Raw genomic sequence first — 13,339 nt, 5'->3', positions numbered from 1 at the left:
GCCAATGCAAGGGACACGGGTTCAAGCCCTGGTCTGGGAAGATCCTACATGTTGCAGAGAAACTGAGCCCGTGCGCCACAGCTACTGAGCCTGTGCTCTAGAGCCCGCGAGCCACAACTACTGAGCCTGCATGCCACAACAACAACAGAAAAATAAGTTAGCATTTGCCAGGCATGTTGGGTACTAAGAAGAATTAAACAAGTTTTTCAATTCTAATATCTTAATCAAATACAAAAAAACCTGACGACATCATTGTCAGGACTCCATACTTTAAATAGGTACTTTAACATTCAGTCTTATTCGTTACCTATTGAAAATAATGAAACAAACTGCCCTCAAGTTATATAGCTCTTAGTCTATGTTCCAGATATAAATCTAATTGCACCATGTAAATAATCTTACCTCTCCACTTTATCTGTAGAGGTAGAAGGAGCAGGGGCATCTTCTTCAATTCTGTAATGAAAAATTAAGGGGAAAAAAGGAAAAATGAAGGCTATTTTAAGACTAGAAATTAAACAAATTAATATGGGGACTTCCCTGGTGGTGCAGTGGTTAAGGATCCGCCTGCCAACGCAGGGGACACAGGTTCGAGCCCTGATCTGGGAAGATGCCACATGCCACGGAGCAGCTAAGCCCATGCACCACAGCTACTGAGCCTGAGCTCTAGAGCCCGTGAGCCACAACTACTGAGCCCTCGTGCCACAACTACTGAAGTCCGCGTGCCTAGAGCCCATGTTCCACAACAAGAAGCCCGCACACCACAATGAAGAGTAGCCCCCACTTGAGGCAAGTAGAGAAACCCCACGCGCAGCAACAAGACCCAATGCAGCCAAAAATAAAAATAAATAAAATTAATTTATATAAAAAAAAGAACACGTTGTTGAGCCCCAACCCTAGAGTTCTGGTTCAGTAGGTCTATTATGAGGTCCAGGAATTTGCATTTCTAACAACTTTCTAGGTGATGCTGCTACTGCTGGTTTGGGGACCACACTGTAACAAGCACCATATTAGAAAAAAAATTATAAACTCAGGTTCATGTCCTATCTGAGCCATAGACATGTTTACCCACAATTATTTTTTAATGTTAATTATGGTAGTTACTACATTTAAAACTATGAAGATATCACATAAAAATCTGGATTTCTGCTTCTCCTGAAAAATCATTATGTAAACTCTGAAACCAGAAAAGTACTAAAGAAAACCACAGGCGAATTACATTGTAACTCATCGGGAGAAAACCTTTCATATTCAGAAATCATGTAAGACTGATAAATTCTACTCCATCTCATTCATTTCACAAAAGGTTAACTTAGTGAATATATACAGAATATTAAATCAACAGGAAAAAAGGTCCAACAGGAAAAGATTAAAGGATATAAACACATTCACAGAAAATGAAACACAAATATCTCAAACATTTAAATACATGCTCACACTCATTCTTCAGAGAAACACAAAATTACAGTAAGAAAGCATTTTTTTACCCATCAAATAGTCAAAGACAAGAATGTAAGAGTAACAGGTGTTCACATATATTGCTAATATAAGTTTAAATTCACAAAACTTCTATGAAGGTCTATTTGGCAATATCTATCAAAAACAACAAATGAACACTCTTTGATCCAGCAGTTCCACTTGTAGAAATTTATCCTATAGATATATGAGTCCAGGGTTACACGGTTATTCACTAAAGCACAATTTGTAACAATTAAATTCTGGAAAGAATTCAAATGTCCATCAATAGGAAACTCATTATGAGACAGTCACAGAATAGAATACAATGCAGCCATTAAAAAAAAGAAAAGAAAGAAACTATGCCCTAATGAGGAATCATCTCCAAGATATACTGCTAAGTGCTAAGAAATGTATCAAGTGTGCTACCATTTACACAATAATATAGAATTAATAACTACATACAATCTGCTCGTATATGCATAAGGTAGCATTGAGGGACACATAACAAATTACTAACACTGGTGGACTCAGAGGAGAAAACCTATGTGATTAGGGAATAACGGTTGGAGGGACATTTCATTGTGTACTTCCCCTTCTGGATTTTGAACCAGGAATGTATTTCCTAGTCAAAGAAATAATTACAATATTCTTTAAATATTAGAAATACCTGCCACTATGGCATACATTCTCCCCAATCAGCTGAAGTTGAACAGTGACCTAGCCCTTTAAGGGACAATTCACTTCAATCCCCACCACCACTTCACTTTTTCCTATCTGGCCCTCTAGGCTTTACATTTCTAAGCCCTGTTACAGACTACCAAACTGCTAAATATTGGTAACTGTTTAGAAATTGAAAAAGGAGGGAGGGGGAATCTAGAATTTTTATTTCTGGGATTGGGAAACTGAGTGCTATCCAACCAAAATAAGGTACAAAAGCAAGATTATTAGTGAAAATTGGGGTGTACATACTGAGCTGGTTTTGAGGTGCTTATGGAACACCTAAATGGATAGCATTCAGGGACTTCCCTGGTGGTCCAGTGGCTAAGACTCTGGGCTCCCAATGCAGGGGTCCCGGGTTTGATCCCTGGTCAGGGAACTAGATCCCACAGGCCGCAACTTAAGACCCAGCGCAGCCAAATAAATATTTTTAAAATAATAAATAAATAAATGGATAACATTCAATAGGCAATTCAGAGCAAACATCTGTCAGACATAGCAGTGCCTACTACATTCTCATTTAATCCTCTCACAAAAAACCTTGTGGCTATTTTCCAGAGAAGTAACTTACCCAGTTACATGACCCCATCATAACTCATTCTGTACTCCAATTGCCTACTGACTTTCTGTATTCCCCATCAGGATTAAGATCTAAGAAACCATGTCTATCTTATCCTAAACTGTATCCTAGCACCAAGCACAAAGCCTGGTATCTAATCAATATTTGTTAAAGTGACCAATTCTGAATCACTAGGGTAGGATTAACGACAAGTGACTTTGCCACTTACCATATGAAGTACCTCAGTTTCCTCAACTATTAACAGTACCTATCTCACAGGATCTGTTTTGAAAATTAAATGAGAAAGTTCACAAAGTGCTTAGTTCAATGCTTGGCACATAAGGAATCAATAGATTCTAGCAATCATTAACAATGAAAGAACAGAAAGATAGGAAGAAATGGAGGCAGCATCAAAAGAAGACATAATTAAGGAGGGAGTGTCTGGTATCAGAGGCAGCAAAGAGGTGCCAAAAAGGCAGCAAAAAGAACTCATTAGAAAGCTAAGAATAAGGACTATTTTAGCATTTAGACAATCCATGATCACCTTTAGCAATGTTGTTTAAATGACATGAAGAAGCCAGATCGAGACAGGTTGAACAAATGTGTATATTCTCAGAACACACCTGTCCAATTAGATTGTGATCTGATGACCAGAAACTGACACCTTATTCATCTTTGTATCTCTAAAACCTGACATATTAAAATATATATTGAATACATTTGTTAAATGTATAAGCAAACAGAAGAGGGGGAAAAATGGACACCAGAAATCCTGCAGACTCTTATCTAAAGAAGCCTGGCTATGAAGGGAAGAAGCAAAGAAAGCAACTGAACGCATATATCACAGAGAAAATGTTTTTAAAAGCATCCATCTTGGGACGTTTGAATGCAGAGATGGTGCTATCTAAGGGGAAAGAAAGGAAGCACCAAGAGACCAAATAGGTAGCTGCTGGCAGACAACCAGTCATGAAAAAAAAACCCACAAATCTCCAGTTGTTTTATCTTAAAGATTTTTTTTCTTTAACATAAACCCTCAGCCTGTGAAGAAGGCTTTTCTTCTGGCAAACTTTTAAGTTCCACAAGAGGTCTTAACCCTCTAGCCATCTATTCTGTGTCTGCTAGAGCAGAGAAGCTGAACATTTAAGAAACAACAGCACTGACTGCACTCTTTAAATTCTTGGCCCCCAAAAAAAAAAAAAAAAAAAAAAAAATTCTTGGCCCCAAATCTGAAACAAGGACAATATTGGCAATCCTACCACATTCCCTAGAATATGTCTTCCAAGTCTCCAACATTACTATCTCTCCTCAAATCTCCTACACCCTACTCCATTCCCCCTTACTTCTAAGCAGACCTTGCTTCACACCCCATTGAGCAAATAGAAACCATCAGACAGGAAGTCTCCCTTCCTCAACCACCAAAACTACCAACCTGCTTGCCTCTGTATCCACATTCTCTGCTATCCCTATTTCTATGAACGAAGTTTCCCAGTTAGAAACTTCATATAGCTGGGCCCTTGTCATTCATCTCATTGTGGCCATCCCTGATCGTCCAATCTAAAATAACCACCCAGGGCTTCCCCCACTGATGGTGCAGTGGTGGTTAAGAATCCGCCTGCAAATGCAGGGGACACAGGTTCGAGCCTTGGTCGGGGAAGATCCCACATGCCGCGGAGCAACTAAGCCCATGTGCCACAACTACTGAGCCTGCGCTCTAGAGCCCACAAGCCACAACTACTGAAGCCTGTGTGCCACGACTACTGAAGCCCACGTGCCACAACTACTGAAGCCCGCGCTCCGCAAAGAGAAGCCACCACAGTAAGAAGCCACGCCCCGCAACGAAAAGGAGCCCCCACTCGCTGCAAATAGAGAAAGCCTGTGCGCAGCAACAAAGACCCAGTGCAGCCAAAAATAAATAAGTAAATTAATTAATTAGAAATAAATAACCACCCAGTTACCTCACATCACCTTAAAACTAGGGTAATTCTTTGCATAGCACTTTATCACTGATATTCTCTAATCTATATATTCATGGTCTCTATCCCAGTAGTCGAAGCTCCATTTGAAAGCAGAGATCTTTTCTGTCTCCTTAACCACAGCGCCTCTATTAAATAAGACAAATGCTCAATAAATATAGGGAAAATATGCCAGTAAGTAGGAGGAAAGAAAACTGCTTCACAAAACTTTCCTGAAAAAAATTTCCTTGTAGAATCTCCCCACTACTGCCACCGTTTAACAAATGGGAAAACTGAGGTCCACCGCAGCAGCTAGAAACAGAACCCAGTTTTCAGAAACAGAACCCAGTTTTCCTGGCTCCCAGTCATCATAGAAATTTAGCATCATCTGTCATCCTCCCTATAAAGTTTTTTGGGGTTTTTTTGGCTGTGCCACACAGCATGCAGGATCTTAGTTCCCCGACCAAGGATCGAACCTGCACCCCCTGAAGTGGAAGCACGGAGTCTTAACCACTGGACCACCAGGCAAGACCCTCCCTATAAAGTTTTATGGTACCCTTACAAATAAATACAAGTTCAACATCCCCCTATGACACTGTAATGTGAGAAGTCAGAAGAGCTAGGCTTGATGGGAGGAGTATGACTAAAAAGGTTGGGGGGGAGAAGTTTCCATATAATGTTTTGTTTCTAATTTCTGTTTGTGAAAATTCACTCAACTGTACATTTACCATTTGTGCATTTTTGTAGTATGCTGTACTTCAATAAAATGTACTGAAAAACTGGCAGGGAATTTTTTTTTTTTTTTAAGCCACGCTGAGAGGCTTGCAAGATCTTAGTTCACCAATCAGGGCCTGAACCTGGAGCATAGCAATGAAAGTGAGTGCTAACCACTGGACCGTCAGGGAATTCCCATGGAGCTTTTAACTTATGCTTTCTTTTGGGAGATTTATAGTTTCAGGTCTTACATTTAGGTCTTTAATCCATTTTCAGCTCATTTTTGTATACGGTGTAAAATAAGGATCTAACTTCATTCTCCTGCATGTGCATATCCCGTTTTCCCAACACCATTTGTTGAAAAGAATATCCCGGGACTTCCCTGGTGGCCCAGTGGTTAAGAATACGCCTGCCAATGCAGGGGACATGGCTTCGAGCCCTGGTCCGGCAAGATCCCACATGCCACGGAACAACTAAGCCCGCATGCCTTAGAACCCGTGCTCCGCAACAAGAGGAGCCACTGCAGTGAGAAGCCCGCCCACTGCAACGAAGAGTAGCCCCCGCTCACCGCTTAGCCCGCATGCAGCAACAAAGACCCAATGCAGTCAAAAATAAAAAAATAAATTTAAGAAGAAAAAAAAGAATGTCCTTTCTTCATTGAGTGGTCTTGGCATCCTTATTAAAGATCATTTGACCATATGCAAGGATTTTTGGGCTTTCTTTTACATTCCATTGTTCTATTTGTCTATCTTTATGCCAGTAGCACAATGTTTTGATATCAGCAAGTGAGACCTACACTTCATTCTTTTCAAAACTGTTTTGGCAGGGAATTTCCTGGCAGTCCAGTGGTTAGGATCCCAGTTCAATCCCTGGTCAAGGAACTAAAATCCACAAGCCTCGAGGCGTGGCCAAAAACAAACAAACAAAAGAAACTGTTTTGGCTATTTGGGACCCCTTGAGATTTCTTATGAATTTTAGGATGCATATCCATAGATCTCTTTGGGTAGTATGAACATCTTAACAATATTAAGCATTCCAATCGATGATCTTTTTTTTGTGGAATCTTTAGGGTGAACCTCAGTGTTTTTTTTTTTTTTTCAAGAGGGTGTAATGTTTAATTGACATCCAAAGGTAATCAGCTAGATGTTAAAAAAAAAATGTACATCTCACAAAAAATTACATTTGTCCTTGACTTTTGCTTCTCTCTGATCCACGTTATTAATAGATTATACTACAATACATATGCCACATATTGAAACTGTACCAAGGCATTTAGATATATGAAAGGAGAGATTAACATTCATTGAGTCATTTAATTTTGTCATGAGCTGACAATTATTAAGTGCATTTATCAAGCCTCATAAAATTTATACAAACTGGGTCATTTTACCCTACTGTCATAGCCCAAGAAAGTGTATGTTTAAAGCCCAAATTGTAAAATTGCAATTAATCTTACTATTTTTTGGCATTTTTATTTTTTCTACAATTGTGAATTTGTCTTTTTATTTCTGCATTGCTCTATATATTTTTTTCAGTTTTATTTTTTTATACAGCAGCAGGTTCTTATTTATCTATTTTATACATATCAGTGTATATATGTCAATCCCAATCTCCCAATTCATCCCACCACCACCACCCCTCAGTGTTTTTTTTTTTTAACCAATTTTTTTTTTTTTGGCCAGGCTGTGTGGCTTTCGGGATCTTAGTTCCCTGACCAGGAATTGAACCCGGGCCCTTTACATTAGGAGCAGAGTCTTAACTGCTGGACCACCAGTGAAGTCCCTCCCTGAACCTCAGTTGTTTAAAGTGGTAAGTGGAGAATACTTTCGGATACGCATATAAAGATTACCAAAGTTAATGGATGTGATGAGTAAATTGTCTTAAGAGTACAAGATCAGGGACTTCCCTGGTGGTCCAGTGGTTAAGACTCCGTGCTTCCAATGCAGGTGTGGGTTTGATCCCTGGGGGGGGGGAACTAAGATCGTATAATGCCGCGTGGCACAACCGGGGGGAAAAAAATTTTTTTTTTTAAATCTTCTGAAAATAGATTTTTTTTGCAGGTCCACCAAGAGAGACTCTTCTCATTTACACATTTGAGCTAATATACTGAACCTAACTCCTCCACCCAACCAAAATATAGGTACACAGGTACATTGGCTAAATCTTTCACACAAATATATGCTAATTACAGTGACATTAATTCATCATAAAGCTAACTTACAAGAGGTTATCCATCTCATTTTAAACAGCCAAATACTAAGCACCAAAATAAGCCCCACACCAACACAGATGAACCTTCCACTTATGGAAATAGGAACGACAAACCCCAGAACTTTAAGGATTACTGAGCTAAACCACTTGTTTTTACTTTGACATCTCTCATCTAAAGGTACGAATAAGTAGCTCAGAAATTATAAGACAGTTAAAGTAAAATTCAATGCATCACATAAGACTTTCTCTTTCTAAGCTTTCTCATTCCTCCTTACCACTACAGTACAAACTGCTATGTTCTTTTGTAACATAAACAAAAACATTAACTACTTAAAACTATTTAGAAAGCTAATAAGGACAAAGACTAATTTAACATTTAGACAACCATTAATAACCTTTAGCAACGTTGTTTAATGGCATGAGGGGACAGAAGCCAAATTGTAGCTTTTAACAGATGACAAAACTGTAGCCCAACATTCACCACTTAAGCAATGAAAGCAGTATCAAAATCAACTCTGAATTGTGGTTTATTTCTCATTCAATTTTCTCTCTCTACTGGTTTGGAAGTTAAACATGTTTTTTATTCTTTCAATGGCTATACTGGAATTATAATGTGCATTCTTAGTAGTTTATTAAACTCACATAAATTTTCTTTACCCTCCCCCTTAAACGACTGAAACGCTTTACCCCTGAATTGCCCCAGGAACTTACTTAACTAAGGAATGATGCCTTTATTGTTCTAACTAGCTAATTAGATTTTCATGCAATTTCCTCTCAAGCTTTGGGGATGGGGGAAAGGATGAGTAATGAGGGAATAAAAACTTGAAATACTAGGGTTTATCCTAGAGTCTGCCACTTAATAATTTGGGTTATTTCTTGTTTCTTCGAATAACGGCCTGTTTCCCTTCACTGTTCAAAAAATACCTTTATGTCAGAGTGGCACTGTGCCGTTTTCATAGCAATCATGTCTTCTATCATTCCTTCCAGTCCTTCTGTTAACACTTCGCGCTTAATACTGCCCATTCTCCTAGCAACCAAACACTGCAATAAGTGAAAAGACCTCGACGCAGCGATAGAAGATGCTTCGCCTCACGATAAAATCCCCCAGAAGCAGCCAAGTCCCCCGCCAACGTTCCCAAAGTCTAAAAGAACCACGATGCTCTCCACCACAGACAAAAGAAATGGGTCTTGCTGAGGGCAGGAGAGTACCAGGTGAGCGAGGAGACCGCGGGGCACAAGCTTCACCGCGTCCCACGGCGGAAGTCCGAGGCGCCCGGGAGCCGCAGCCCCAAACAATGGAGTTTTCCCGCCTCCTCAGGGCCCCGCCCCCTGCTCCAAAGCCGGCGGGGGGAAGCGAACGCACGAGCGCACGACCCCGCCCCCGAGAGACCCCGCCCATCCCGATCCACCGGTCCGGCCTCCTCCCTCGTGCAGTTTTTTTTTTTTGGCGCCAAATCTCTGTTGGTTATTTTCCCGATGTGTTTGGAGATCCTACCGGAGGCGCACGCCAGGAGTGCGGGGACAGCAGGGACGTGAAGGTACACTGCCGCGCCGGGGCCCCGCCTTCCCGCCGATAGCCCCGGGCCTGGGGAGGAAGGAGAGGGGCAGGCGATGGAGACAGCCGCCGCTGCCCCCGGCAAGATGGCGACCGCGAAAAGCGGGGCAGGGGGCGCCAGCCGACCGGCGTTACTGCCAATGAGCGAGGCTCTCTGCTAGAAGTGGGCTTCTCCAGTGTCCGGCCCTCCCCGAACAGCGACGGTTGTTCACTGGAAGGAAAGCCCTCCCACCCTCCGGTCTGTCCCTCCCGGTTAGCCTCCGTCCACCACCCCCTCCCTGCGGACTGGCCAGTGCCTCAAGCTCTCCACGGTCCAGCTTACTTATCGGCGGAAACCAGCTCCGCGGTGATGGCGGCAGTGGCTGTGGACTCTGCGGCCATCGTTCGCCTGAGGTGGTGGGCCAGCGGACGGGATAGTGCCTGTGGGAAAAACAGAGAATTTGGAAAGCCAGAGACTTATTCGTGGACAGAAAATGGCAGATTGGAGACCCCGCGCGGCTGGGCCCTCTTATATACCAGGGCCCTTCGCCCCGCCCATCCACTTCCGGATCCTCCCCCTCGAGTTTAAAGGGCCAGGACCCAGCCCCAATCCTGCCCAAGGACATTCCCCACCCGCACCACCTGGTTCTGAGTGATACCTTTCCTCCCTGGCTTCCTCGAAAAAAGCAACTTTTTGCTTCTCTAGCAAGTCGCGTAAGAAGAACTAGAATCTTGGTACTACTACTCCTGACTGAACGGCGGCCAGCGACTTCCAGAGAAGGGGAAGCTGGGGCTGCACTACATGTTCGGAGCGAGTAGCCGAGAGTCTGTTTCCAGGCCGGATACTCAGGAAGTTAACTGAGACTTTCTGTCGGTCCGCTCAGTCGTAACGGATGGACATGAAAGAGCCGAGCACGTGTATACCAGCAACGGCTAGAACAGATATTGGTGAGAGACGCGTGGCTCTGAACCTCAACAACAACTGACGCAAGGAAATGCTGTCCTAGGATTGGCCACCGCCTGAAACTACCGCGCTTGATTCAAAGCTGGGGGCTGCGGCGGGACGCGGCTGGCTCCTCCCTCTGGGCCCGCCCCCTTCGGCTGGCCCAATCCGGTGAAGCCATCCTCTTAGGCCCTACCCAGACTCCCAAATCTGACTAGCTTAAAGCTCCCAGCTCTTTTTTTGTTTGTTTTTTTTTTTGTTTTTTTTTTTTCCCAGCTCTTTTCGTCCACTCCAAGCTACGGTTTATAGTTTGTCCACTATGTGCGGGGGCACTGTGCTTAGACATTCCAAAGCTATTAGCTGTCTTACTTAATCTTAACAGCAACGCTACTAGTGACAACGGTGTTATCCGTCCCATTTGGTAGAAATAGAAACCAAGGTTCAAAGAAGGTATGACTAGCTCAGAAGGTTGCAAGACAAGTCATTTATGGGAAGCAGTGTGCCTCATTTTCTGCAAGTCGCTGAGTGGAAGATAATTGCACTTTCTCACATCTGGAGCATAACCCATTGCCTTCCACCATGGCCTTGCCTACAAAGGTCAGAACAGGAATTTTATTTCCGTCCAGGTTCAGACATACTGAGAAAGATTCTTGGGGAGGATTCTTATTCCAGTCTGTCAAGACTCAGGCAGTTTGAAATCTTTAGGGATAAAGACCTGGACCTGCGGGCTTCCCTGGTGGCACAGTTAAGAATCCGCCTGCCAATGCAGGGGACACAGGTTCAATCCCTGGTCCGGGAAGATCCCACATGCTGTGGAGCAGCTAAGCCCCTGCACGCCACAGCTACTGAGCCTGCGCTCTAGAGCCCGCGTGCCGCAACTACTGAAGCCTGCGTGCCTAGAGCCCGAGCTCCACAACAAGAGAAGCCACCACAATGAGAAGCCCGTGCAATGCAATGAAGAGTAGCCCCCGCTCGCGGCAACTAGAGAAAGCCCGTGTGCAACAACACAGCCAAAAATAAATAAATACATAAATAAGTTAATTTAAAAAAATAAAAAGAAGCAGCTAGACCTTCTAAATCATCTTCCCCAGGGCAATGGAAAACTGGAAGTTTATTTTTTGGAGAGGGTAAAACAAAAAGGAGGTTGAACTGAGAGAAAGTTGAGGGTAGAAGAAGTATATGGAAAAGACAGGGATTAAATGAATGATTACATACAAAACACTGAGATCTTGTGATAGACTCCTAGTTGTCTTCCAATATCGATTTTTCTCTCCTATAGTAGTAATAGAACCCTGATTTTTATTTATTTATGCATTTATTTTAGTGCATAACCCCCAGAATAAAAACCAAAATTGTCGATGTCCCCTGGAACTAGAAGTGCTCACATGACGACACTCTGGTCAATGGAAAGTGAACAAAAGCAATGTGTGCATCTTCCATATAGTGATATCAAAGGGAAGGGGCTTCTCTTTTCAGAAGGTGAGGTGGTGAACTAACTTGGACCAAGTCAATCAGGGCAATGCGCCAGGAATGACAAATTAGTAGGATGCCTAGGTTCCTAGCATCACAGAGCCACCATACAAGCTCTGGTCTGCTTACTCCAAAAATGTTATATAAGAGTGAAATAAACTTCTTAAATATATCCATCATATATTAAGCAACAACTATAAGAATTGCAGAAGAAATAGAGATAAGTCAACAATTGTAGCTGAAATTGTTAACTCATGTCACTCAGAAACAAGCAGACGAAAAAGTAAGCAGAGATAGAGAAGACATGACTAATATTATTAATATGCTCTAGTGACTAAATATATAGAAATCTATGCTCAAAAATCAGCAAATACACATTACATTCAAACATCATAGATCACTTACAGAAATGGACCATTATTAGGCCACAAAGAAAGCCTCAATACATTCTAAAGAATCATTATCATTTTCATATAGACCATCTTCTCTAACCACAAAGCTTTATTGCACTGCAAATTAACATTTATATATTGTATAAATAAATAGCCCTTGGGTTAAAAAATCATGAAGGAAGTTAAATACTTAGAGCTGAATGACAATAAATACACTACATGTTAAAATTCATAGGACAAAAAAAATTCATAGGACACAGATAAAGCTGTATTTTGATGAATTATAGCTTTCAAAAAATTTTATCAGGAAACAAATAGAAAAATTGCTCAAAGAATTCAACTCATGAAGTTAGAAAAAGAGCAAGAGAGAAATCTCAAACAAGAGGACATAAGGAAGATAGGGCAGAAATCAAGAGAAAAATAAAAGATTAACTAGAAACTGGTTCTTTGAAAAAATAAAAATATATAGATAGAAAAATATAGATAGCAAATGCAAAATAGAAAATGCAGAAGAAATAACTACAGAAATCATAGACACAATGGAAAGATAATTGTATTAAGAATAATTATATGCTGGGACTTCCCTGGTGGTGCAGTGGATAAGACTCTCTGCTCCCAATGCAGGGGGTCTGGGGTTCGATCCCTGGTCAGTGAACTAGATTCCACATGCGTGCCGCAACTAAGACCCAGTGCAAACAAATAAATAAATATTGAAAAAAAAAGAATAATTATATGCTAATAAATTTGAAAACCTAATGGAGTGATCCTAGAAATAAACAAAGTGTCAAAATTGGCACAAAAAAAAACAGACCTTAAGTAGATCAATAAATAATAAACATTTGAAAATGGTAGTCAGACGTCCCACCATTCCCCCCAAATGCCCAGATGGTTTTATAGGTGAGGTTAACACATTTTCAAGAAACATTTCCATACGTAGCAAAAAAGCAAAAACTTTTCTAGGGTAATAATAGAACTCTGATTTTTATTAATAAGATTTAGGGAAGACTTTCAGTTAAAGATGGTGGGTTGAACACATACATTTATGTATAGCAAAAAATAAAAAAAAGAAGAGTTAATGTAGTCTTTTTTTAATTTATTTAATTTATTTTATTTTTGGCTGCTTTGGGTCTTTGTTGCTGCACGCAGGCTTTCTCTAGCTTCGGCGAGCGGGGGCTACTCTTCCTTGCAGTGTGCGGGCTTCTCATTGCAGTGGCTTCTTTTGTTGCGGAGCATGGGCTCTAGGCACGCGGGCTTCAGTAGTTGCGGCACGCGGGCTTCAGTTTGTGGCACGCGGGCCCAGTAGTTGTGGCACACGGGCTCTAGAGCACAGGCTCAGTAGTTGTGGCGTACGGGCTTAGTTGCTCCATGGCATGTGGGATCTTCCTGGACCAG

The 13,339-nt window shown here is 41.7% G+C and overlaps 1 protein-coding gene across 2 annotated transcripts in view; it reads right to left on the bottom strand.

Moving 5' to 3' along the window:
• Positions 1-10,067, bottom strand: part of NASP (nuclear autoantigenic sperm protein) — a 30,514-nt gene extending 20,447 nt beyond the window's left edge. The window contains exons 1-3 of one of the 2 annotated variants that reach the window (XM_065874427.1): positions 9,802-10,067; positions 9,486-9,583; positions 403-453 (exon numbers count right to left, since the gene is read on the bottom strand). In XM_065874427.1, the coding sequence (XP_065730499.1) occupies positions 403-453; positions 9,486-9,544 (110 nt within the window). In that variant the 5' untranslated portion in view covers positions 9,545-9,583; positions 9,802-10,067. Of the gene's footprint in view, positions 1-402; positions 454-9,485; positions 9,635-9,801 lie in introns of those variants that run through there. The other variant, XM_065874436.1, reaches the window with a different exon arrangement.
• Between the last annotated feature and the right edge of the window lie 3,272 nt (positions 10,068-13,339).

The sequence above is a fragment of the Phocoena phocoena genome, chromosome 1 (assembly GCF_963924675.1).
Source record: "Phocoena phocoena chromosome 1, mPhoPho1.1, whole genome shotgun sequence".
NCBI classification, from domain to species: Eukaryota; Metazoa; Chordata; class Mammalia; order Artiodactyla; family Phocoenidae; genus Phocoena; species Phocoena phocoena.
This window is presented reverse-complemented; position numbering and strand designations above follow the sequence as displayed.